The sequence below is a fragment of the Cicer arietinum genome, chromosome 6, assembly GCF_000331145.2.
Source record: "Cicer arietinum cultivar CDC Frontier isolate Library 1 chromosome 6, Cicar.CDCFrontier_v2.0, whole genome shotgun sequence".
Classification (NCBI taxonomy): domain Eukaryota; kingdom Viridiplantae; phylum Streptophyta; class Magnoliopsida; order Fabales; family Fabaceae; genus Cicer; species Cicer arietinum.
In genome coordinates, this window is record NC_021165.2 from 18,129,868 (window position 1) to 18,156,490 (window position 26,623).

A 26,623-nucleotide genomic window follows, 5' to 3' on the forward strand; every position below is an offset into this window, starting at 1 on the left:
GGGAACATACCAAAGTTTGAGATTTCATTATTTGATGGAAAAAAATAATTTCACAATTTGGCAAATTACTATTCAAGACCTTTTGGTGCAGCAAGGTCTTGATCAAGCTTTAGAGGAAGAGAAGTCAACTGCCATAAGTGCAACTGATTGGAAAATAAATAAATAAAAAGACTATAAGTACGATTTGATTGACTTTAACTCTTGAGATCAAATACAATGTATAAAAGGAGACAATACTAGAAGCTTTATGTGAGAAGCTCAAGGGAATCTATGTATCGAAGTCATTGAAGAATTGTATTTCCTTGAAAATAGAGATCAGAGAAAATCTCCATGAACATATCAATATGTTCAACCAGTAAGTATGTTAATTGTTGAATGTAGATGATAAAATTTCCTACGAAGAACAAGTGTTGCTCCTATTGGCGTCACTACCAAAGTTTTACAAATCTTTAGTCCAAACTTTTCTTGTTTAAGGAGGACAATGTTGAAGTTAGATAAGATGATCCTTGCTTTAAGTGAAAATGAGAGAATGATAAGAAATGAGAATATCAATGATAAAGATTATGCACTAGCATTTGAGGGCTCTGAGCGAGGGAGGAGTCACTCAAAAAAAATAAGGTGAGTCAACAGGAAGATCGAAGTCTCAATCACTCCCACAACATAATATGAACAATGTGGAGTGTTACTTTTGTGGATAAATGGTTTGTATGCAAGTAAGATATGCACAAATTTGTTGGTTCAAAATGAGGTTGCAATGTGTACAAAGGGAGGTATTTGGTGTTGTGAGGGCAGAAAAATGAAAAGAATGTTTGCTACTTAAAAGAACAATCTTTGAAAAAGATAAGTGGTGAAAAGAAAGTGAAATTTTCAGATGACATATATAAATGTTTGAGAATTTTAATTGATGTAGGATTTGTTGAAAGTCAATTCAAGTTTTAAAGTGTAGAATTTCAATGCATGAAAAAAAAGGAAAAATATTCCAAGATCTTTGAATTTTACAAGTGGACCATACAAATATAACTTTTAAAAAATAAATTCAGAGTTTCTAAATATCGTTGAAATTATAGAGATTAATTAACATTTTTTAAAAGAAGTCGTACTTTCTCTTATAAATAGAAAGTCATTTATAAGAAAGTCTTGTGAAATATTTGATAAGATAATTTAAGATAGTAAATATAATTATCAAAGTAAAGTATTTTTGTGGCCGTTATCCACGTAAATTATCGTATAATTTTTTATTGAGTTATTTATAGTATGTATTCCTGTATAAGATATATGCTTAACTTTGAACAAATATTTTAGGCTATTATATTATGAATAGGAGGGACCCACAAAAATGTTGATAGAGTGGTGGTGCCATGCCGTTTTGCTGTTTTCCGTAATAATTATTATTATTTAAATATAATAATGCAGGCCACTATAGTGAGTCCCTACATAATTTTGTGTGTATTCCCCACAGCATCACATTCACACGCCCTCTCTCTTACATCTATCTCACTTTTTCTCTTGCTATATATATCTCTCCCTCTTCTTCTTCTTCTACTTCCTCTCTCATATGTTTTATTAGACATTGACAGTTTGAACTTTAAGGATGAAAGAGGTTAGTGGAGGAGGAGGTAGGAAACAAGGTGCAGCCTCACCATGTGCTGCATGCAAGCTTCTAAGAAGAAGATGTGCTCAAGATTGTGTTTTTGCTCCTTATTTCCCTGCAGATGAGCCTCACAAATTTGCTAATGTTCACAAAGTCTTTGGTGCTAGCAATGTTAACAAGATGCTTCAGGTTTTGCTCCACTCTTTTCTTTCACCTAATGTACACAAATATTATTTTCATTTCAAAATCAATTGTTGTTATATTTCAAAAGCATACATCTACCAATAATGTAAAATAATTTAATGTATTAAATAGTTGACAATATTTATGTCTATTGACCACGTGAAAGTTTATCGATCTAAATTAAAGCAAAATGACACGTAGGCAAGACCAACCGACACTATACCAAAGGACAAACCAAACAAATAAGAAACCATTTATATTTTGGAAAAATACTTTTTTCCACTGCTAATTTAATTATAAAAATCTCATTTTATCTTCAGTGTTAAAAACGATGAAACTAGGATTTTTTATTTATTTTAAAAGTGTTTAAATATAACTATTTTACTTGATAAAAAATGTTTTTGATAGTTTTGACATTTGTATTTTATTTAAAAATAATAAACTTTTCAATTTATCTTTATTTTTCATTTATACTTTGATTTAAGATAATTTATTTTAACGAAACAATTCTATAAACTTAATAGCTATTATATATAAGTTATTAATGAACGGTTATCAATTACGTGTTTACCCAAAAAAAAAGAACCTTAAACTACCATATAAATGAAATGGAGGGAGTACTCACCTTCTAGATAAGGTTCACAGACACCATTTATGTAATAATAAAAGTGATAGATAAATAAAAGAGAGACAGATAAGAAGAATAAAGACAAAACAATTGTACCAATTTTATATTCGAAAAATTATACTAATAATAATTTATATTTCTTTTAAAAAATAAAGAGGATCTCAACTTCATATTGAAAGAATATGAAATTAATTGATAAAAAATTTATGGTGCTTTCCTTTATTTTTTATTGACTACTAGTGGTGCTTTCCTTGACCACGACTGAATCCCACATACTCCATATTCTTCTAACTTCTTTTTAGAAAAAAAGTTTAACATGATTGATTTTTAATTTTGCACTTTATTATTTCAAATCCCAACTTTAAACTTGTTTTTGAAAGAATAGAAAAAGTAGTTTAATTATCTTCATAACCTTGTTAAATGTTTTCCTATCTTTTAAATTACTCCACAAAATTCATGTGGAAGGTCGATAGCATAGTTCTCCAATCTCGATTATAAACAATAGAAATATTTATTTTTCTACAAAATAACCAATTCTCAACTACCTTTACTTAATAAAAGAAGTATTTTGATGAAGTTTGTTAATTTTGTTTTTAGTAGTGGAGACACTTAGAGTAGACTTTTGTATTTGAGAAAAAGACAACCTAACCTGAAAATACTTTTTCCCAAATGAAATTTAATTTAAGGATGCATGATACATATTCACATTGCAATCCTTTTTATGGATTTTATTTAGTAAATAGTTTTGGAGGTAACCAAAAGCCACAGAGGAGAAGCATAGTAGCTTTTTCCAAATTGATTAACCTTTGAAAAATAAGAAAAGGTAGAAAAAGAAATGAGGCATTCGGCGCGTTCAAACCTCACATCGTACGTCCTAATCTCTTTGTCATGCTTTTTCATTTCTTCATATTCCAATATATCTTTTGGTCAGCCATGTGATCCCTAAAATATGAATAAGACAAATAAAAAACATTACATTATTTTATATTTTAGAATTTAATTTATTTTTCTTTCTTCATCATGTATTGGACTAACCAATAGGAGCTTCTAAACGTGATGTTTGCCCCCCCAAAAGTCAGGGTCAAGAAGCACAAAGTTGTAACTTAACAAGCAACGAGATTTTGAGAAAGGAAAACACAAACGCAAGATCTTCACTTTCTCTTTGGCGCCATTAGGAAATTAAATTTTATTCAAGTAACATTATCCTTCTACACCACGTGAAGTTGTCTCTTATAGTCAATTTTTTTTATCTAAGCATTGAATAAATTTCGTTATTTCATTGTCAAAGTCCATTTCATAATATATGCAACATATTTCGTGGGGTTTTAGATTAGATACACTCAATATCTAATAGGATTTGCTGCAGTCACATAAATCCTACATTTACATTATTCAATTTCGATCATACAATCCTAATAAATATAGATTTTAATTTTAAAACTTATAATCAAATAGTTGAGTGTGTAATCACAATACTAGTCTAATCATTACATGTCACTTGTTGATTCAACATCAAATGATTTATATTGAAATTGAATATGCAGGACTTACCTGAACATCAAAGAGGGGATGCAGTGAGTAGCATGGTGTATGAGGCAAATGCAAGAGTGAGAGATCCTGTGTATGGGTGTGTAGGTGCCATTTCATCACTTCAGCAACAAATTGATGTGTTACAAACCCAATTGGCTGTGGCACAAGCTGAAGCAGTGCACCTAAGGGTGCGCCAAACTGCATCATTTTGGAACAACTCAGGACATAGCCCAACCTATAGTGGTTCTCCATCATCCAACAAAATCAATGATTCACAACCCAAAAATATTTTTGATATGGACATGGTGGTGGACCAAGCTGGCTATGCTGATTCAATCTGGTGACTGCTCATGCTATTAATATTCAAAATATAATAATTATATACTACTAGTAGTACCTATTATTTAGACTATGAAAATATACTATACAAAACAAGGGTGACATTATTTTTTTTAAAGTAATGTCATTTAATTTATAATTAGTGGAGTAGTACTTGCACTAGTTTCACTTCAATTAGTAGAGTAGAACTAAAACTCTAGAAGCAGTGGTGGCTGAGGCCGTTCGCCCGCTTGATTGATTTGGTTATAGATTTCTCATTTATGAAATGAGATATATATATATGTAAATATATATATATATATCACTTGACATTATATTAAGGGTAAAGTTATATGGTTGGATTGTGGATTCTTCAAGGCTAAAAGACAGGATGGAGTATTGTAATTTTGCTTTAGTGATGCTTGAGTTTATCTTTTGCAGTTTACAAGGAAGATGCACCTAGCTATTGGCATTTACTTAGTTTTTCACAAGTATTGCTGCTTCTTTGTAATGCTGGGGTGTTGCTATACAATTATCATTTTGAGGATTTATATATTAATTATTGTGTTTCTTTTCTTATGAGTTTTCTTTACCTTTTGTTCTTTTTTCGGGTTCTGTCTTTTTCTATGTATGATTGTGTTTTACATCAGTGAAAGGCCATTTTGAGCATTAAAAAAGAAAAACACAACATAATGGGCTGTACACGCTTATTGATTAGTTGGACTTTATTACATCACTATTTTCTCTTTTTAATCACAAATAGTATTAACATTAAAGGAGATATTATTTTAAAATGTACTAAAATCCTAACTCAACTGAAAATTATCTTAAGGATGTAGAGGTCAAGCAACACATATACTCTTTAACCTCATTTTTGCACTATACCAGCTTCCAATCATATTTCATTATACAGAAATTTGTACAGATAATTTGAGAATATCATCAAATGTGAGCAAGTTATTCCTTATTAGGGACTAAAATATCTCTAGAAATTGTCAAAAAATGAATAAGTTGATACGCCTACAAAATTCATAAGGATAAAATTGATAACTTTTAATTCATAAGCATTTGCGAGATCAGCGAACAAAGAGCAAAAAATAAATTTTTGTCAGCGAACTTGATATTTTGATTAATAAAAAGTAAGTTTGAAATAAAATAAAATTTAAAATAATTTAATGTTTCGTTTGGATTAAAGTTAGGATGCTAGAAATTCATTTTTGCAAATGATGAGTGTTGCTTACGAGAAAAGAGTCTCTGGTCAACTAGGATAGGGGAACAGAGTCGAAGCAAGAGAGTAGAGGGTAGCACAGAAAGGAGTGTAAGAGAAAAGAGTTTTTCAATTTTTTAAGATTTTAAATAACTAGTACAAATCCAGTGTAGTGTATATTTGAATAACTAGCCTATTTACAGCTTAAGTGTACAGTGCAGTATTCCGGTTAGATATGTATAAAGCCTTGCTCTGTCCCTCAAGTGCAGTGTGGCTCATACTCTAATAACAGTTATGAATTTTTACTACCTTTTAGGATAAATGAAATATTTGAATTGTCTCATATTTTAGGGAAAACGGTAGCAGATTCTGGTATAACAGCTCGAGGATCAGGTCATAGCAAAAAATTGCATCTCTAAATGATTTCACATCACTACCTGCCAATGGCCATGCAGAATCATTTAAAACCAACTCGAGTGTAAGCTATGAATGAAATTGCACTACTACCAAAACTGAGGCATGAAATTCTCAAAACATCACCCCCCAAATAAAACATAAGCTATTTATCGCACTACCAAAATTGAGGCATCCCGTTTCCATAATTAAGAAATGTCAAAGGTAAACAAGAGTATCCAGAGTCATCAATTCATGAGCACCCATTAGCCAAGTCACAATAAGCAAATAAAGGACAGTAGAGTATCCACCTAAACAAATATTTTTCTCTTCATTCCTTATGTGTTCCATGTCTGCACAACCAACCCTACCCTTTCCATTTCCTTATTCAGCAAGATCATTGTGATAATTGGAATCAAGCCGTTTCTTCATCTCTGGTTGGCTGGCCAGAGGGCTACCCACCTTTCTCTTGCGATTGTTCAACAAGGATGAAGCATCATCTATCATCTCTCCTTCTTCTGCATCCCTGTCTTTCTGTAATTTCCCTTTCATGCCCATCTGAATCCCATCTCTAGTTTCGTCATGGTCTGTACCGTGATCTTCATCATCAGGCTTAGACCAGCTCTGTCTTCTCTCTTGCTTATTTTTCTCGTACTCAACTGCTAATTCAACTCCATCTTCAAGCTCCCTCTCAATGAGATCATCCTCATCCATTACATCTTTCTTTATTGTCATTTCACCTCGTTCCTTTCTCCTTTTTTCTAATGCCGCCTTTACTTTGTCTTTGTCAATCATTTTGATTGCTTCTTTGGGTGAGTGATTCAGTGGGCCTTCTCGAAGCTCCAGGTTTCGACCAACATTGCTGCTAGACTTGTATAATGCTGTATCGTCACTCGTTCCTAATTCTGCAGCCTCCTTTGTCCCAACCATTTTATCTTGGTCTCCAGCAATTATTCGTTCAGTTCCAGATTTAGATCTATTGGCCAATTCTCTCTGGTTATCTTTCTGAGGCAACTTTTCTGAGGTCTGAGAATCCCTGGTTTCCAAGTCCATTTTATGATCAGTAATGTCACTGCCCATTTCTGTACTCCCATCATTGCTTTGGTTTTCGGTTCCTGAATGTGGCACTGCATTATTTTCCACAGATGAGTGCTGAGGAGCTGAATGAGATGAATTTTGTTTTGACGCCTGTTCCTCATTCGCCGCAGGAGCCTTTGCAGCAGCTTTTGCCCCCCCTGCAGCAGCCCCTTCTGCTTCACTTCCTTGTGATTGTGGAATTCTATTCTGCTCGTAGAGTTCCAACATTTGATTGCTAACTTCTGCATGAGCAAAACAAGGACTCAGAAGGATAAAAAAAACAGTCAGACAGACACAAAAGGATAGCCCATTGTTTAAATAACAGCAAACTACCCACAGCATAAAAGTGGGTCTGAAAACAGGGATAAAACAGTCCAGGCACGTGACAATAGAAGATTATTATATTGCAATAAGCCTCATAAACACATGACTATCCAATTGGATCAACTTTCTTAGTATGCAAATGAAAGAGGGGATGACACCAACCCTCCAATTGGCGTGGGGTGACATCAAACTCCTGCCACCAAACCTTTTCACCATCTGATGGAAGCTTCACTTTCAGGAACTTGGCAGCAAGAAAAATGGCACCTGCTGCGATATGATGTGGCTTAAATTGCAGGCAGAGTGATGTCCTCAGCCTGAAAGCCACTTCCCAGTGCATGAACAAAAAAATTATTAAAATGAATTCCACGAATTTAAATTAGAACCAGTGGAGACTTAATTCATACCCATCGTTAACAAAGTTCCATGCAACTTGTGCAAGGGCATTCTTTGCAACATTGAACTTCTTTATGGCCTCGACAAGGGGCTTATATGGATGTTGGACATTCAAGTCAAAACCCAAAGTGGCAAGTACAACCCTCTCTGCAAGTAAAATTAATTCTTTCTGCTGCTCATACACTTCCTGCATCATTTACGAACTCTATTGAACAAACGACATCCAAAAGCTGACAGAGAGATGCTTTCAATGTAAAGCTGTTTGAGTACAATGGATGGAAAAATGTTTGGTGGATGACAATTCCATGCAATAAAATGATGTATAGAGAAAAATGTTTGCTACATGGCAATTCCATGCAACCAGATCTATTTATATAGTACTCTCTTTAGTTTCAAAGATAAACACAAATTTCAAACTTGGCAGCCTAAAATACAACTAAATCTCAACTAATTCTACCCCATTTGATGATAACATTCCTAAAATACACCTCAATTAAATTAGATTTCATTTTCCAATAACCTCTTTCGTTCCTATGAAACAAATTTCCATGAAGGGCATTTTGGAGGATGCAGTATTTTTTTTACTACATCAAAAAATTAAATGACATAAACTACTATTCTTAATTAGTTAGTGTTTTGTTTATATTCAGATAGATGATGGAACAGAGAATGACAAATTGGAGGGAAGACCACTCTTGAAGCAAATAGAATAGAAAACTCAATTTAAGACAATAATTGAAGAAAGAGCGAGAAAGAAATGCTGGAGGGAAAGCAATAGCAATAAGATCTTAGATAAATGACAAATCAAGAAATTGGGATGTCAATGCATACGAATGAAATGATGAAATCACCATCAGTAATAAAATACCTTCTGTTTTATCCTTTGTGCAGCTGCAGGATCCTTCTTGTGAATCATCTCATAAGAAATGAGAATAACATCCTTCAGAGGACGAGGGGTCTCCTCGACCTTTCCAGCCAAAAACATGCATACTGTGGCAATTGTCTGCAAAAGATATTCACCAATTGGATTATGAGATTCCAATTAAGTATTATTTTATTCATACTACTTTTAAATCTATCATTCTATTAATACAATGTTGTACCACCACAATCACCTTACACAAATACTCCAAAAATAAAGCACTAATGTGCAGAGAAATCTTACACTTACTGAACAGACCTATAGGAGCTGGAATTTGAATTCAAATGCAAGATACAAAAAAATCAGAAACATCAACCCCCAAAATTTTAAAATTTGACAAGAACTATATATTCTTGTTGTTAACTTAAAATAGGTAGTAGACTAACATTAAAGGAAAAGGAACAAACTCCAAGAACGATATTGTGCAAAAGAGACAAGAAATCTTTAATTACAAATTCATATTGAAGGACAACAAATATGGCAGTCTAATATAGGATTATAAAAAGGAGTCCAAAAACAATTTTTTAGAATTTAAATGGAAACAAAAAAATTGAATATTGAGAACGGCATATACTACATAAATGCAAGAAATACCAACTTGAGCTTTGCAAAAATAGGTACCATTAATGCTTTCGCATATATTAAACAACTAAAATTGTAATTAGCATATGATCCAATAACAAATATAGGACAGTCTTTGATACAATTTTAAAATTTAAGCTAGACTAACCCAACCCCAAATCATACCTTAAGAGTTGTAGATTGCCCAAACTTTATAAGAGCTACTTTGACCATACTATTTCTAGGTGTTTATTCACAAGTCAACCGAAAAACTAATAAGTTGACTTTTCATTTATTAGAAAAAATACAAAATCAAACAGGCCTACAAAATCATTTGAAAATGCCAATATCAACAAACAAAATCCATCCACCAATTATCTGCCAACACGTCATGTCAAGCATTGAAAATTAAATTTACAAAGAGCAGATTTAAGTACTATATTATGATATTTCTTATGTTTGTTGCACTTATGATATGCTAGTTCTACACTATGGCAATCACACAGACACGCTGCACTAAATCAAAATGCAACTTACTAAAGACCAGGGGAGGTAAAATGCCTACATAATATATATTTAAAGGCATAACAACCCACCCTTCGGTCGTTCTTTGCATGAGATTGTCGAAGAAAGAATCGGTGACAAAATATTATAGCTGTTGCTATAGTTACCTGAGGCCTGCAGGGGATGAAGTTACAATCAATATGTAAACCTCCAATTGAATTTCAAGAACAGGATATAAACATTTATGGCATAATGACAAAACCCAAGTGCATTTAAATGGAAATAACATATAACAGGCAAAAACTACATAGAAAAAAAAGCTCAGAAGTAAGAACAACACGAAATATGACAATCAATTTGCAAAAGTATAAGTTTGCAAATACTCGTGATGCTTTATGATTGCATTTGTTGGGTGTACCATTCAGATACATAGCCAAATTATTCAGGAAAGGTTTCACACCAAATATTCCAACTGAGCAATTAGAGCCAAAATAAGGGTTTGGAAGTGTGACAACGAGTGGAAATGTAAAAATGTTAAGATGTAACATACAAGCCCCCTGAAAGCAAATTCCAATCACATAATAAGTATGTAACTCTGGAAAAGTGGTAATTAAATATTTTTAGTAATTTCAATGGCAGCAAACTCACACTTTAAGTCTCATGCCTAAATCTTGTAAGAATGTGCAATATGACTTGCGCAGATATGTCTCCTTCTTCAAGTCAATTCCATGATTCCGTGATGGGGAATTTTCCTCTATTTCTTTTCTAGACATATACCAGCGACCCAATGCTTCTTGCTTATCTTTATAACTTTTACAAGAGTTTCCATCTGATGCTGCATGATGTGGCAACTCTTCAGACACAACTCCTGCCATATGTACTAGTCACACTTTTGGCTGGATAGAATTAGAATAAAATTATATTTATTGAAATTGAAATATATTGGTAATACATCAGATATATTTATACTAGATCACTAAACAACCAAATCCTATTAGTACTCATATATAACTAAATCTCTATTAGTACTCATATATAACTAAATCCCTACTAGTACTCCTATATAACTGAATCCCTACTAGTACTCCTATTCAACTGAATCCCTACTAGTACTCCTATTCAATTGAATCCCTACTAGTACTCCTATATAACTGAATCCCTACTAGTACTCCTATTCAACCGAATCCCTACTAGTACTCCTATTCAACTGAATCCCTACTAGTACTCCGATTCAACTGGATCCCTATACTTGAGGGATATTAAACAGAAACATATTTTGACAAATATTATTATAACAGAAATTCTGAAACTTTATGCACATCAGAAAAAGAAATAACATCCAGCCATAGTGCTAAACTAAAACATGCATATTACAATTAGAAACATGAAGAGTTTTTCTATCTAATTAAGTAAACGAGAAAATGAACACTACCTTAAAATAAAAAAATCCAGTGGTGGATCTTAATATAGACTGGGGCAGGCCTCGGCCCACTCTAAGTCCCCAATATTCAACATATATATATATACACACACAATACTACGTAATAAATGTGAAGAATTTACACCTTGTCGTAGTGACTAACTAATATTTTGAAGGCTAATCATGTCAGGAGTTCTACACTTGAAAGTTATATTTTCTTGAGCAAGATATTGATTAAAGTATCAAACGCAAAATAAATATTTGAAATCGCGTTTTTCTTCTTAAAAAATAACATGCTAACCACTGGACCAATTTTGATTTCATTACACTTCATATATAATTTTTTTTTATATTAATGCATTGTTTAATTTTTTTGACCCTCCCATCAATTTTTTTGAAGCTCTGGCCACTGCGCATGGAAAATGATGACGAGATTGAAGAGGAAAAAAAAAGTGATACAAAAACATTAATTGGCCCTATGTTCGAAACGTTTCATTCTTGAAAGACCAAACCCTAATTTGCATTTTACAAAACGAAGAAAATTTCACAAAGGAAAAGACCCAAAATCTAAAACACCTATTCCACTACCCAGATAAGATTTAAAAAAAATATAATGAAATTTAGGTTGAATAGCCCTTAAGCGGAGAAGAAAAGAAATACGCGAGGGTTCCGATAGGGTTTCAAAAAAGAAATTGATTGAGCAAATGAAAACCAAGACGGAAAAGATGAATGAATACAGAGGAAATTGAAATGCATATGTATGAAAAGGTAACGCGATAGATCGATAAAACGCATGAAACAAAGCGGAAAGAAAGAGTCATAATAACAATGATAATAATGATATAAAGAAAAAGAAAAAGAAATCGAAGGGACATACCGAAGAGATAGATAAGAGAATCGGAGGCAATAGCAAGGTTTGTCGGCGTCGAAATTTTGTGGCTATGGGAAGATGTAGCTAAGCTGAACGATGGATCTTGTTGATTTTGAATACCCTTTCTATCTATCTATCTATCGTTAGCTACCACATTATTTATGTAATGTACGTGTCTCTGTGTGTGTTTCTCTTTCTGTTTCTGTTTCGGTTTTTTCTAATCTTTTCCTTTATTCACTAACCACCCAGTTACTATTCCGAACATTAAGTATTTACATTTATATGACGATTCCACTATAAATGTAATAATAGGTTCTTATAAATAGAAAATATATTGCTGCTTCTTATATTTAATAAATCCTCAATTTAACACTGTATTATCGACTTACTCTTTAACCTATTCAAATGAATTAGGTCTTCAACGATTAAAATTAATTAGAAGATTTTTAAACTGTTTTTTCATAAACAATTAAAATACTTTAAAATACTCATAAACCTATCGTAAAAAACAACAATCAACAATTTACTTTTCAAGGTTTAAATTTTTTGTTGTTGTCAAACGTCTAACATTCAATCAAGTCTTAAAATTCTAGTTTTTTTATGAATATTATACGGATTCTAGTTTTTGAATTTTGCTATAAAACTATAAATGTATGAATTTTCTTACTGATTTTTCTAGTTTTTCTGTTTATGTTTACTGAAATTTTGTTCTTGATAAATATTGGTTTAATGAATTTGGGTTTACTCTTTTTTTTTCCCCAAAGAAATGGTATAAACTAATGTGAGTCTTTCCAATTAAGTTAGCAGTGAATGTTATTAAAGAACAAAAAAGAAGCAAGGGTACAATAGTTAAACTTAAACACATTAAGAGAATATAAAATTAAGAAGTTTAATCATATTCTTAAAAAATTCCACTCAATCAAAAGGAGAAATAATATTTCACCAAACAAATTTTTGGCTGGAAAAATCAAAACTAGCCAACAAATCAACCTAAATTAGATTGCATTATTCTTTGATTTTGATCAAGAAAAACATTACACAATTTGAATCATTTTCACATCCTTATGTACAAATGGAAATTAGCATAAATTTTACGATGAATTAAGTATAAAAATAAAAAACTGAGTCAAAACAAAAAACAAAAAAAAATATTTTTTTCTAAATTAATATATTAAATTTATTTAATAAGCAAATTGTTTTACTCTTATATGTATAATATATATATATATATATATATATATATATATATATTAATAAGCAAATATGTTTTCTCTTATATATATAATATATATATATATATATATATATATATATATAATTTTTACTCATAAAATGTAAACTAAAATCATATAAACAAAATAAAAATTGAAAACTTGACATAAAATTTAAAATTACAATAGTTATTTGATAAAAGTTTAAATCCATCCGTAATTCATATTATACTAAAAGCAATATCTTTTTCAATGTCATCAATTAAGTTATTTATAAAAAAAAAATACATACTTAGTACTCAGAAAATATTAGCATAAGAATGTAAAATAATTGAAAGCCCTCTAAATACATAAAGTGTTTTTTTATTAATACTAGTGAAAGATATACATTGATTTATCCATTTATCCGTTTTTTGCTATTGTTTTTTCATTGTATAATATCTATTTTATTTTAATTTGTTTGCTACAATTTTAGAACATCTAAAATATTTTATTTTCAATATGTTGATGTAAGATTTTGTTAAAGAGTTCTATATGATTATGATGTTGATGTAAGTTTATCTTTTAAAAAATAAATAAATTGCTAAGGATAAATTGGTTCCAAAAAAAGTTTAATCAGAAATAATTGTTTTTATATAATATATAGAATATAGATTCGAACAGTTTTGTTGGACGTAAATCTTTATCAATCTAAATCTATTTCATATAATTTTATTACTACAACACTAACTACAACAGATGCTGTTACATTGAAATCATTAATCTAAGAAATTTCTTTTAAAGGTTGTAAGAACTTTTACGTGCATTTTAAAGGTTTTAAAGATATTGTGACATTTTATTATAAAATTGCATTATGCTTAAACATAATGTTATGTATGTATAATACTTACTTTTTCAAACTATTAGTATGCAAATACCAATCTAATAACATTTCACATATATGAAAAAGCAAGAGTTCAATTTGTCCATGTTAATGTAATGTTTTCTACATTTATGAACATGACTTTGGAGATAACTAGTATAAAAGTCAAATATATCTAAGAATTGTAATTAACAAACAATGTAAAAAAAAATTGCATTAACAATGTTTATTAATTGAATCTAAACAAAATAATAAAAAACCAAAAATATGAAGTAATAACGCTTGATTTTATAAAACCATATACCTATTAAGATTAACTTATTATATAAACTTATCTCGTAAAACATTCTGGGAAATATTTTGGAATAGATTTAGTGCTCCCAAGAAACTGTGCGGCCGTAACCTTGCAGCTCTTCTCATATACGAGGAGGAAAGAGGAAACTGGATCGAAATTGACACCATAGTCAACAGCTGAAATTTTCTGCAGAAGTCTGCGGCAACTTCACAGTTTCTAACATAAGCTGCTGCATAAACCAACTTGCCAAGTAATGAAACAGACGACAAATCCACAAAGCATATTAACTTCTCTGTGCCAGGACAAGGGCAGTACATTCTGCATTAAATTTATACATGATTTTGTTATCAATTCATAGATTCCTTCCATCTAATTTTTCTCCTCGAGGATTTTACTCTAGTCATCCCCTGCCCAATAAGCCTTGTAATTTCACGACTGAAAACAAATTTAAGGTGGAAAAAAAACTGGAGACGCATTTTTTTTCTCCATATATTATTCCCGCGCTGCTTGAGAATTCGCATTATTGCAAGTAATGAATTGAACATCAATCTGACTACTGTACAAATTTACAATAGTAAGGTATAAATGAACAAAAAAGGCAGCTTCAGGGGAAAAAGAATACCAAAGAGCAGCTTTAGCTGCATCAACAAATTCACTGTATTACTTGATTGTCACGCTAGAGTTGCCTTCTTGCCTTTTGCATCCCTTGACTGCAGCGATTGCAACAACAAAAAAAAGACATAGCTAAAACAGTCATGGACCGAGACTTTTTTCTAGCGAGGGCAATGGACAGAAGAAAAACATGGAATATCTCATTACGTAATTATTATTATTAACCCAACTAAATCAGGGAAATAAAGCAATTCCCCAATATGATATGTATTTACTTAAAAGAAAACCTAGGATTAAATGTATGGCATGCTTAGTCATCTTTAGCCCGTTGTGATACATAAGAGTCTTTTCTTGGTACATAACTTATACATGTAAACCAGTGTTTTTGAGAAAATAAATAAAAGTGGCTCCGTAACAGAAAAGTGAGGTTAATAATAATATCACACGAAATCCCTCTATCATCTCCTTTTACAGTTGAAGTTACATAATTTTCAGTCATTCAAAGGTAATTTGAGACAGATTTTAGTGATTTAAAAATGTATGAGGGTTTTAATACAGAATTTGAGACAGTCATTCAAGTTTAACAAGTTTTAATAAGTTTAGGGCTATTTTGTTAAAAATGACTAATGAGAAAGCAACAATTGTTATGTTACGTTGGCCCTTCAAAATATTAACTGAAGGTTTGCTAGAGTTGTCAATTAAACAAGCTGGTTTTTTTAATTGATGTTCCATAAAGGTCGTGGTCAATTAACCCAGCGTTCACCAAGCCACAAGTTCCTACTCACATCCATAAACAAGTTTTGAACACAGTTCTGTCAGATTAAGTCGATGGTGTAGCATCACCCAGTTCAACTTTTAGGAATTTTATTAAATTTGAAAGCAAGTTGAAGTTGAGTCGGGCATTTGCCCCAAGACCCCTTAATGCAAGACTGCTTCTGGCTACATGTACTTCTTCTAAACATAACCCTCAAACTTCAACATAAGGACTTAACAGAAAATACAGAAAATGAAGGAAGAAAGAACAGAGAGAATGGGAAAAACCTGAGCAGCAACAGATCTCTTTGAATCCAGGAACTGGCGATAAATACTGTAGAGTCGTCTTTTCTCTTCCTCTGAAACAGATGGTCTGGCCTTGGATGCAGTCAACTTTAGAAGAGAATCAGTAATAACTGGTGTTTTGTCTGACCTAGACGCATCAATATTGTCCAGAATATCATGAACTGCTGCAAGCTGCGCATCTGAGAGGAGAGCTTGGAGATCAGCTCCACTGAATCCCTCAGTAATATTAGCTACTGTAGCCAAATCAATATCATTGGCCATTGGTAACTGCGTCAATTTGATACACATAGATGTTAACAGAACTACTGTGTCCACGTAAAAAGGTAAGCTCTGGGTATTAAAATCCAAATATATGAAGGGTTAACCATCAACTTGACATTCTACATACCCATATCTTTGGTGGAATTAAATGTTAGCATCAATAGCGACACCCAACGACAAACATTTATAACATTTAAAAACTTAGCATGTCCTTATCATTTATTTGGAAAAGCTGCCTTCACAATCATCTACACTACTGCCACTCTTTGATCAAATAAGAATGTTGATCTATTAATTTTTTTGATCTACTACAGCTCTTTAAACGAAATATGAAACACCAAGTGGTGCTACAGTAAAACCACAAATGCATACTGAAATATATTATATTCTACTAAATCACGGTCAGCTTTAAATCGATCACTTTGTTATACTATTAATTCCTCAAATTTTAAACAACCACCACCACCAAAGCCTTTTTCCCACAAGATGGGATCAACTACATGGATCAAATTTCATAATATTCTTTCATGTACTGTATCAATATGCAGAAAAGTGAAGACCTTTTTCACTTGATAATTTGAATGGTAAAAAGGGGGAAAATAAATAGAAGAATTGTGATCCTGGAATTAATTCTAGGCCTAAGGATCGGGAGGAAATATTGTCTTCATTATGGCTATGACTAATAAGGAAATAACTAATACGCCTTCTTATAATTTCTAAATTCTAACTGTTCAAGAATACTAATTAATACAAATCAGAATCATATCAAATCTGATTTATTCCCATAATTATCTACACAACAGATAGACCATTTAATTTAATTTTACTCTTTATGATTTAGCCTATAATTGTGTTTGATCTTATCTACTACTAACTACTTGACTATTCTCAATCTATCTGCTTTCCTTATATGAGGTTTTATGGGTCTTCTCCACACGTGTCTAAATCCCCTATTATGAGCCTCATATCGGAAAACACGGATATGGCTGGAAAATGCTGATCTTGGTGGTCCTGCTTTGTGGCCAGTAATATTGATCCGGCACTTTTCCTTCATATTGAATGCATCTCATCTGATCAAGTCTTTTGTTTTTCCTTCCATACTTTTAGTAGATTTGTCAATACCTCTTTCTCCTTATTTAGTGCCTAATGACAAGAATAAGCAATCAAATGCCGTTGCTTTAGCTTTGTAATCCACCTTTTTAGAGCCTTACTTCGCTACTTTAAATTTATTCTAATTTTTACTCATTTTTACACAATGATTATGTTTTGTAACACTCCTTTAGCTATAATCTTTTGTTGCCCATCACAGTCCCACCACCAAGAATCTTAACCCTTTGGTTCATAGCCTCTCAACTCTCCTAGGGTTCCTCTGACTATCTTCCTATTCCCTTTAGCTGCTCATCCCAAATATCATCATCCCTTCCTTGGGTCTCCCAAAACCCTCCCCTGAACACTATTAATTCCTAAATTTTCTTGCATTTGATAGGTTGTTATAAAAAAGAGTAATCTTTAGTGAAAGGAAACTCTTGAGGAGAATTCTATCCTCCATTTTCTGTTCAGTTCTCAATAATGCCTTTCTTCTAATTTGATTCATTTTATATTTCTTTCATTTCAATTTTTAAGATTCTAATAGTCTACTTCTCCACTCAAACTTAGGGAATATTACAAATTAGTATAGTGTATATAAGATTAGGATCCATGTATATACTGTATAGGATAGGCATATCGTGTCATATTGTGTAAACAAAGAATATACTGTAATTATTCTAATAATTCATTTTCAGGCTATATAAAGAGTCTCTGCTCTAGAACCAAAAAAAGTCTCCGCTGTGTAATTGAGAAACACTAATTCACAATAATATGCCTCTGATTTCTATCATTTAACAATGTCTAGTGCCTCGAAACCATTACAAGATATATGCATATGTAAAAAAGTTTTATCCAAAAACAATTACGTCGTGTAAAAATCCCAACAAGATATTGTAACAATTTAGCAAACAATCATAATCTATAGTTACACGTATGCATACCTTTCTAGAAAGTACCGTAAGAATTTCGAATCTCTCTTGCCAGGATGGGAAGTCACAAAATAGAAGACGATCCAACCTACCCGGTCTCAACAGTGCCGCGTCAAGTAAATCAGGTCTACTGCTTGACATGAGAAGCAAACATCAGAATTGCCTATAACTAATATTCATTTCCCGTATCTTTTCTTTCTGTATATCAAACAATAATAGAAAGAACAAACAAGCCTGCAGTCAATTGTGAAGTTAAACCCATTGAAAAACTTAAAGGTTTCAGAGTAACCACACAAGTGTAGAATAGCCAATTTGGACTTCTTATTTTTTTGAATTGTTCATCATCATTAATAAAATGGCCTTAAATGTAAATAGTAAATACCAATTGGATAAAAGTTAAATAGCATACTGATCATGTGATTACTTGGTTAAGTTTAATTAAGTACATGGATTAATTTTGAGTAGCTTTGTTCACCTAAAATTTTACTTGTTTATTAATCAAAACAGCCGGACTGACCCTTTTTCTTATTCAATCATGTACATGACAAAACTCCAAAACTGTATTGTTGAGTAGATTCAGAGTTGTAATCAAAGCTTGAATTAGAATTTTCCACCTGTAACTATTCTAAATTAATTGTAAGGTAAAAGAATCTCCAGGTTGAACCTACAGCCTTCTTTTCACCATTCAGCTTTTAATCTGTCATTATCTGACACCTCATTTCAATTTTATTCTTTTATTTTTGACAATTGAATGTGATAGAACACTGCAAATTAAGAGGAATGAGGGCCCAAAGAGTGGGCCCCACTCACCCAAGTCACACACCTCACACATTTAGTTTCAAGAAGGATGAATGGAGGGAATAAAAGTTAGTTAATAACGTCTCTTATTCTACCAATCTTCCATTAAAGGAATGAGGGAGGGGAAAGTGAGAAAGGCATTCAGTTTCAAGAAGGATGAATGGAGGAAATAAAAGCTAGTTAATAACGTCTCTTATTTTACGTTATAAGAATGAGGGAAGGGGAAGAGGGGAAGGTATTCATAAAATATTTTAAGAAATAATTAGGCGAATTCTTTCTCTGGTTAGTAGCAACTTTGCTCTCATTTAGGAGTTCTTAGAACTCTGGTTTAGTTTTTCTTTCTGCTCCTCTCCTGATCTCGTCATTGTAAGAGATACTAAGAATTTTAAGCAATAATATACTTTTTTCTTCCATTAAAATTCTGAGTTCTATCAGAATGCATGCTTGGAAACTAACCTGGTTGCAGCAAACACAAATACACCAGCTAAAATCTCAACACCGTCTAACTCAGTCAAAAACTGTAAAAATTGAATAAATTGAGGTCAGATTGTATTCAACGTGTAAACACAAAAGGTGAAAAATATATACTGACTTGATTGACAACTCGATCAGTTACTCCAGTATTGTCATGCCCTCTCTTGGGAGCAATAGAATCAAATTCATCAAAAAACAGTAGGCATGGTGCTGCAGCAGCTGCTTTAGAAAATATATCCCTAACCTGAAAGTAGCATTCAGGACTCAGACATTAAAAGCAAAATAACCAACTTCAAAACCAAAAAAAAAAATTGTAAATAATGTTCATCAAGCTAAAAGAAAAAGCCTAGGTAGGCCCAAAATACATTCAAGATGATTCAGTCCACAGATTGATGGTAAAAAATAGCAAGTTTTGAGTCAAATAAGACAACAACCTTCAAAAATATATTTTGTAGCGAAAATATATGGATGAAGAAAGATAGAAAGGAATATGAAAAACAACAATAGCCTAAAAAAGTATTATTGGCCTCTTACAGCTTGTTCTGAAGCACCAATGTATTTGTTTAACAGTTCTGGCCCTTTTACTGATATGAATCGAAGCGAAGAAGCAGCAGCAGCAGCACCAACGATGTGAGTTTTGCCACAACCAGGAGGACCATATAAAAGGATATTTGACCGCAACCTCAACGGGGCTCGTGCAAAAGTTTTTGGAAACTTTGATGGCAACTCTATCATCTGGAAATAATTTAACATAAATAAAGCAAAACATACTAGCATAGAGTACATGCAACAAAAAAGCAAGTGCTAAATTATTGGTCAACTACTAGACAAAAATCACTGCCTCAGAAAATCCCTATATTATGCAATAATGATAGATAATCATAGTTAATAGCCAATCGTATTTAGTTAGCTATCCTTGATTAGTTGTTTGTTAGTTGGTTAAAGGGGTTAGGGTGTGATGTAAGATAAAAGAGAATTAAAGGAATCTGGAAAGTAGAGCTAGGATTGTACTCGGTAATCTATCCTCAAGGCCGCATTGATCCAGAGGATTTTTCATTAAGATTCACAATATTTCTCTTCTTTTCTTTTGCAATATCAATCGGATCTATCAGATAACCCCAACTTTCATACAAGACGACAGTTCTTGGGGCTCCTTTCAGATATTTTAGAAGGTGAATGACAGGACCCATTCATTAGCTCTATGGTATTACACAAACTGACTGACACATTGAGAAATCAATATATATTTGGGTCACACCGAGGTAATTCACATTCTATCTTTTAAGATCATTGAATAAATCTCCATCTCCAAATTCACTTCATAATTTCTTGTTCTTTTGGTTGATAAAAGAAGAAATTAATTAAAACAAAGAGAATATATTACAAATTTTTAGAGAAGGAATTCCATAAAGAAATCACAGCAGATCAATATGTCAGCTGCAAACAGCAAAGTATAACCTCGGAGCAATGTAAGAACAGGTGTGAATTGATTCTTAGCATGTACCACACTTTATACACACATCACTAGAAAGAGCGTTATTAGATATAAAATCACTCTTGGGCTTCCACCTAGCTTAAGCATTAATAAGTGTTATTACTTTTTAGTCTTATATTAAATATAATATAATATAACTTGAAATTCAAAAGAAACAGGAAAACATAAAATAAACTGAGAGAACAATGCATTGAAATATTTTATGAATTCAGACCTCTTTAATAGAATTTCGAATATCAACAAGACCACCGACATCATCCCATCCAGAGCGGCCATCATCAGAAACAGATTTTGTGATGTCACGCATTGCAACTGGAAGAAAATCATGCATTGCCTGAGAAAAATCCTCTTGTAGTAAGGCAGGACCCTCGTGCTCATAAATGGCATTAGATGGCAGAAAACGGCGAACAGCGGCATGGACAGTTCTGTCAACTAATATTTCCTGCAAAGAGTGATACTTTTTAATATTTGTATACAAGCATCCCAGACAGTTATGGATATTTCATGCATTAATAATAATCAGATGACTGACCAAACATCTACCAAAGAAAGTAATTGTTAATGAAATGCAAATGAAAACACTGACGTTGTAATTATGTTGGGGTAGAAACGTTACCATCTTTTGATGTTTTACAAGTTATCATCAGGTAATTTTACATTCCTTATCTCTAATCTAGAACACTTGTTAACCTAATTTCGGCAAGAACATTACACTGAGTGCTTCATGAATCATGGACAGATGCACAAATTCTCCAGCCCATTTACACTACCACCAAATGAACAGGGCCGATATGTAAAGAAAAGAAAAGAAAACAGCTCCAATTCATAAAAGATTATTAAGCATAGAAATCCATATGGGAACGTCCATCTGATAAACTGTCTTGCTTATCTGATCCCTCTCATTCTCTCTTGTCAGTGTTCATCCCATAACCTCCCTGCATGTCTATTCTCTCTCTCTCTCTTGTCTGAAAACAACTGTAACTCATTTAAAATATAAAGCAAAATATCTACAGTGGAATATCTATCACATAAACTGTCCTGCTTTTCTTCTCTCTCTCTAAATTTATCTTCACAAAGAACTCATAACAAAAGGAACCCTATGGTGGTGACACATATTAACAAAGCTGACAACTAGTAAGTTTTAGACTAATAAAGCCAAATGAATCACAACTGCCAAAACAACAAAACTAAAAGAAGTGGAATACCAGATCATAGCCATCATAACCATCACATTTTCCAGCCACATCAAGCAGGATGTCATCATCGCATTGCAGGTGCCGCCTTTGTATTTCATGTTTCAACATATCCCTGCGCTCAGAAGCTGCAGGAGCAGGCAGCTTAATGTGAAAGTCAAACCGTCCTGATAACAATAGAATAATGAATTTAGTAGCCAAAACATGAGAAATTAAATGCATATGAAAAAATTAGAGATAATAATAGTAAAGATTCTTTCTAAATTTTACTAATAACATTGCAACGATTTTACAAGCAGAAGTAGCAAACCTGAAGAGCTCAAAGATTGTGGTATGTTCTCTAGGGACTGTATGGAAGCTATGAAAGCTATTGGTCCGAATCCACATGATTTTCGCCTCTTCTCCTGTATAATTTTCCATGCAGACGATAAATTCATAATGGGAGAGAAAAATATATACATTATCGATTGAGCATCAAAATGAAGCTCCTGTGCATTTGAAAATTTCTTAGTGTGATCCGATTATTAGTTAGCAATTAGACAGGGCAGTGTTATTTCAAAATATAAGCAATTGTATTTTGTACACCTAAAAATTTGACACCTACAACATCTGGTTAATGACGTTCAAAATCGTAGATATTGGAATATTGAGTTTGGTTAAGGTACAGCATGCATAACATTTAAGGGAATCAGCAGCAAACAGCACTAAAGATATGCTTCTTACCCCATATTCATCCATGATGTCAACCAGAAAATCTGTGAGTCCAGCAACAGACATTGATGGCTGAGATCCTTCGGAATCAGGGGTAGAAATTATACTATCAAGATCATCAAAGATGACAACAGAAGGTGCATGGTTTAAAGCTTCAGTTATATGGTTTGCAAGTTCTTGGCGAATAATTGGCACCTTCTCCAAAGCAAGTTTTGAGCAAGAAACAAAAATTCTGCATAGTAATGAACGATGAAATTTTCAAAATCTGAACAGGAGTAATTGTATACATGGAATAGAAAAGAAATCAGAATGGTGTGATGAATTAGAATTAAAATTAATACACGTGTGCTAAGATGTCTTCATGATTCTCGAGGGATTTTGCCACATTCCTTGCTAGTATGGTTTTCCCAGAGCCCTGGAAAAATTATTCAAATGTCAAATTATTGATAGTTAAATTATTGATAATTCACTTATATAGGTCAGAAATGTTTTTTGTTTTTTCCCAGATCAGAAACCTGAAGGTAAATAAGAATGCATCACTATCACATCAGACAATTTTGTACCCTGATGTGATGAGACTATGAAGCAACCCAAAATAAATTATTTTACCTATTTGTGAGCTTTGGGTTGGGGTTGCTATCCTCAAAAGTTATCAAAGGTAAAATTAGAAAAAGAAAAATTCTTAAAACACATTTTCCAGTTTAGCTGTTAATCAAGTAATTAAGTAGTTACTCGGCATTATTTCAGCATTGTGAACCAGCTAAGTGATCGTCAAAAAATATTTTTACCAAAAAATCCTTCGATAACTGGTTACACACTTATACATGATAAAAGATCATAACTGTTATGCTTCTTTCAGGTGTATTTTCTTTTACTTGTTTCTTTGATTTGCTTCTGTCATATAATTTACAAAACCTTCATCCACCTCCCAAGTTGGCACCCAATATTTGTCAGAAAACCATCCTCATACTAGTCTGGAAGTTCTTTTTTTCGCCCAAAAATCATGAAATATGAAGTAAAAATCAACACAAAATTGACATTAAAAAGGCTATATAATGAGTACCAAAGAGTAAACAAGTGATTGGAAGGATTCCAAGGTCTAAATATTTAACAATCCAGCAATTACAACTTCTAGTCTAGTCTACTAATAACCCTGCCCATTATATAATTAAATATATATGATAATACAATTTAAGTTGTACTCACTGAGGGTCCATATATAAGAACATGCCCAGGAAGTGGTAGGTTGCATGAGCCAAACCACAAACCACATGCTGAAGATAGCAATACCAACATCCCTACAGTCAGCAAAAAGGGAAAGTTAAATTAAATATCATTAGAGGGCATCCAAGTGCCCAAGTGCTGCTACTGTTGTGGGAAAAAAACATTTGAGTGAGTTGAATTCAAATTGACAAACAGCAGCATCAAGAAGGAAAAGAGCTGAATCCCGCACACCTCAAACTAAATTCTAAAAATCTCTTAAATGATCACCCATACTAACAGCCAAAAGACCAAAACAACTCAAACAAAAATTTGGAATCTTGAGTAACAAATAAGTTAACCAGACAAAACGGGTAGCATGGAATCAACTTCTTTCCTAAAAATAATAATATGCATTTCTCAACCTCAAATAGATGAGATATGCATATATAGGGTGTATTGCAAAATAGGAAATAGAAACAAATTTTTCGTGCTTCATTCGCAACATATTCACAGTTATTACACGTACTCTAGCTTAAGGGAATATGTGAAGGAATTAGGAAAAAATTGCGAACAGAACAATCATTATTTCAAGAATGAAAGAAGAAGAAAATTAAGGTCTCAAGATAAAATGACACTTAATGTGAAACGTCTTTCATTCACTAAAGTGACTATTAATATAAAATAGAGAAAGTATCATTTAAATTTTATTTTGAAATAAAAAAAATATCATGAAAAAATTAATGGATACTTGACCCAGAAAAGAAACCTACTATTGATAACATCAGAAGCAGTTTTCTCCATGGGATCGAGGAAAGAGATATTTGAACTAATGTGGTCTTCAGAGGCTCTCTCTTCCATAGAATGAATAGAAACGGGATCACCCAATTTCATTCTTTCAAAAAGCTTCAGATCCTCAATGTTGGTGTTATCGAGTCTTCCACCAAAAGAAACTTTATATGCATTAAGTTTCCCTTGATGCAGATCTTCGTCACCAAAGGTCATGAGAAATAACATTTCAGCTGCCTTGCCACTGTTTTCTAAAGAAGCCAGCTGAAGCTTCTCATCCTTCCCAATCTTGTAACAGCTTAATTCAAAATGAAGCAAGGTTTTACTACCCATAGCCAATGAATTAACTTCCATCCCTGCAATGGAAGTAATTGCCTCAAGCTGCGCAATATACCATAGTCGTACAAGACTTTGTAATCCCTTTTGATTCTGAGACGGGTTTGCAACCTCTTCTTCTGCTCTGTAACTGGATTCATCAGAAAGAGCCGCAACAACTTCACTGTGGATAGACCAATTTATGGTATCCAAAAAGACACCTGAAGCAGGTTTTGCATGCAATTTCTCGTCGATGTAATTCTTGTGGTCGTGAAAATCATCTAGACTATCTTTCTCAACAGCATTCTTCTGCGATAACAGTTTGAATCGACAAGGACAAAGAGAAATGGAAGGAATATTTTTTTCTAAAACAACATCACACGCCTTCAAATAAACCCCTGCGCAATCACAAAAGCAATAATTTCTTTTAAAATCAGATATTGAAGAGACAGTCAGATTATTCATCTAAAATATAATTTAAAAAGCACGAGAAAACAGCAAAATTTTGACATACTGTCCACTTATATAAAGTTGATAACTCAGGCTATTTATATAAAGTTGATAACTCAGGCTATTGCAGCAAAAAGCAACTCTTTTTAATTTAACTCGCAAAAAAAAAATATAGCATAATCTTTAACTTAAAAATCTTCTAGAAACAATAGCAAATCCACCAAAAAAAGTGCAAACCTCCATAAAGCGTTACATTGTTCTCCCGATGCCATGAAAGTTCAAAATATAAGTACTAGAGCAAATCACTGCTTATTAAAATAACAAATAGCTTATTGCCTGATAGAATAATACACTGTTGAAATAGAAGAATTAAGAACTGCTGGTATCCCAACTACATAAACAGATCAAACAAAAGCCAACTTCATATATATTTAACAACAATTTGCTGGGCTCAATATCCTGCACACTGAATTTTATGAGCATGCATGTACAATTGATTAGAAAATATTGTGGTTTAAGAATGATGAATATTAGGACAACTTAACGTACATGAATGCAGGCTAGCTCTCAAATAAAGGCGAAGAGACTTAGCTAGCATTACATGTCCTTTAGCCACAGATTCTGAAGTCAGCAGATGAACAACTGCCTGTCGAGGTTCCTTCTTGCCAGTATCTCCATTCTCAGCCGAACCACTTTTGGCTTTCATAATATTGGTTCTGGATATATTAACTTTCTCTTTGGATACTCTTGGCACTATGGAAACCAACTGAAGCATGTTAAATGAGAAGCGATTGGCTGTTTCTGGATGAACAAAAGCAACAGAAGTAAGCCCTACGTGAAACTCAACACCTTTGACATGAGTACTAGTCCGACATAACCCATTTGGATCTTGTAAACGGAGCAGCATCTTTGCAGTATTCTCTTTACTATAGGAGCCTAGATGTGAATCTCCTGCTGA

The 26,623-nt window shown here is 32.7% G+C and overlaps 3 protein-coding genes across 8 annotated transcripts in view; 1 reads left to right on the forward strand and 2 right to left on the reverse strand.

Annotated features, from left to right (window-relative positions):
• The first annotated feature begins 1,455 nt into the window (after nt 1–1,455).
• On the forward strand, nt 1,456–4,829 carry LOC101509427 (LOB domain-containing protein 4-like). The gene is made up of 2 exons (XM_004505280.4): nt 1,456–1,780; nt 3,947–4,829. Exons 1-2 carry the CDS (start codon nt 1,592–1,594, stop codon nt 4,274–4,276), a joined length of 519 nt encoding a protein of 172 aa, XP_004505337.1. The 5' UTR covers nt 1,456–1,591; the 3' UTR covers nt 4,277–4,829.
• A 1,208-nt stretch (nt 4,830–6,037) lies between these two features.
• Nucleotides 6,038–10,540, reverse strand: LOC101509753 (cyclin-T1-3-like). Of its 3 annotated transcripts, XM_004505282.4 has the most exons (7): nt 10,280–10,420; nt 10,050–10,188; nt 9,724–9,805; nt 8,513–8,647; nt 7,656–7,831; nt 7,414–7,565; nt 6,038–7,169 (listed from the first exon to the last, which is right to left on the reverse strand). In XM_004505282.4, exons 4-7 carry the CDS (start codon nt 8,627–8,629, stop codon nt 6,235–6,237), a joined length of 1,380 nt encoding a protein of 459 aa, XP_004505339.1. In that variant the 5' UTR covers nt 8,630–8,647; nt 9,724–9,805; nt 10,050–10,188; nt 10,280–10,420; the 3' UTR covers nt 6,038–6,234. The 3 variants fall into 3 exon arrangements, with proteins under 3 accessions (XP_004505339.1, XP_004505338.1, XP_004505340.1); XM_004505281.4 differs by lacking the exon at nt 10,050–10,188 and having other exon boundaries at nt 10,280–10,540; XM_004505283.4 differs by lacking the exons at nt 9,724–9,805; nt 10,050–10,188 and having other exon boundaries at nt 10,280–10,421.
• Nucleotides 10,541–14,196: 3,656 nt separating this feature from the next.
• Nucleotides 14,197–26,623, reverse strand: part of LOC101510500 (peroxisomal ATPase PEX1) — a 14,009-nt gene continuing 1,582 nt past the window's right edge. For 2 of the 4 annotated variants that reach the window (XM_004505285.4, XM_073370007.1), the window contains exons 4-17: nt 26,215–26,619; nt 24,885–25,613; nt 24,118–24,209; nt 23,253–23,326; nt 22,924–23,143; nt 22,511–22,604; nt 22,213–22,367; nt 21,222–21,449; nt 20,047–20,247; nt 19,631–19,756; nt 19,495–19,556; nt 18,253–18,370; nt 15,944–16,228; nt 14,197–15,000 (exon numbers count right to left, since the gene is read on the reverse strand). In XM_004505285.4, the coding sequence (XP_004505342.2) occupies nt 14,962–15,000; nt 15,944–16,228; nt 18,253–18,370; nt 19,495–19,556; nt 19,631–19,756; nt 20,047–20,247; nt 21,222–21,449; nt 22,213–22,367; nt 22,511–22,604; nt 22,924–23,143; nt 23,253–23,326; nt 24,118–24,209; nt 24,885–25,613; nt 26,215–26,619 (2,828 nt within the window). In that variant the 3' untranslated portion in view covers nt 14,197–14,961. The remainder of the gene's footprint in view (nt 15,001–15,943; nt 16,229–18,252; nt 18,371–19,494; nt 19,557–19,630; nt 19,757–20,046; nt 20,248–21,221; nt 21,450–22,212; nt 22,368–22,510; nt 22,605–22,923; nt 23,144–23,252; nt 23,327–24,117; nt 24,210–24,884; nt 25,614–26,214; nt 26,620–26,623) is intronic. The other 2 variants (XM_073370006.1, XR_012163550.1) reach the window with 2 other exon arrangements.

Bases quoted from the DNA above. Each gene is read 5' to 3' on its own strand.
- LOC101509427 (XM_004505280.4), top strand. From the start codon at position 1,592: ATGAAAGAGGTTAGTGGAGGAGGAGGTAGGAAACAAGGTGCAGCCTCA. The intron at 1,781-3,946 runs GTTTTGCTCCAC...TTGAATATGCAG, and splicing joins ATGTTAACAAGATGCTTCAG to GACTTACCTGAACATCAAAG.
- LOC101509753 (XM_004505281.4), bottom strand. From the start codon at position 10,506: ATGGCAGGAGTTGTGTCTGAAGAGTTGCCACATCATGCAGCATCAGAT. The intron at 9,806-10,279 runs GTGAGTTTGCTG...CATCCCCTGCAG, and splicing joins TTAGGCATGAGACTTAAAGT to GCCTCAGGTAACTATAGCAA. The intron at 8,648-9,723 runs GTGGGTTGTTAT...TATCTTTTGCAG, and splicing joins ATGCAAAGAACGACCGAAGG to ACAATTGCCACAGTATGCAT.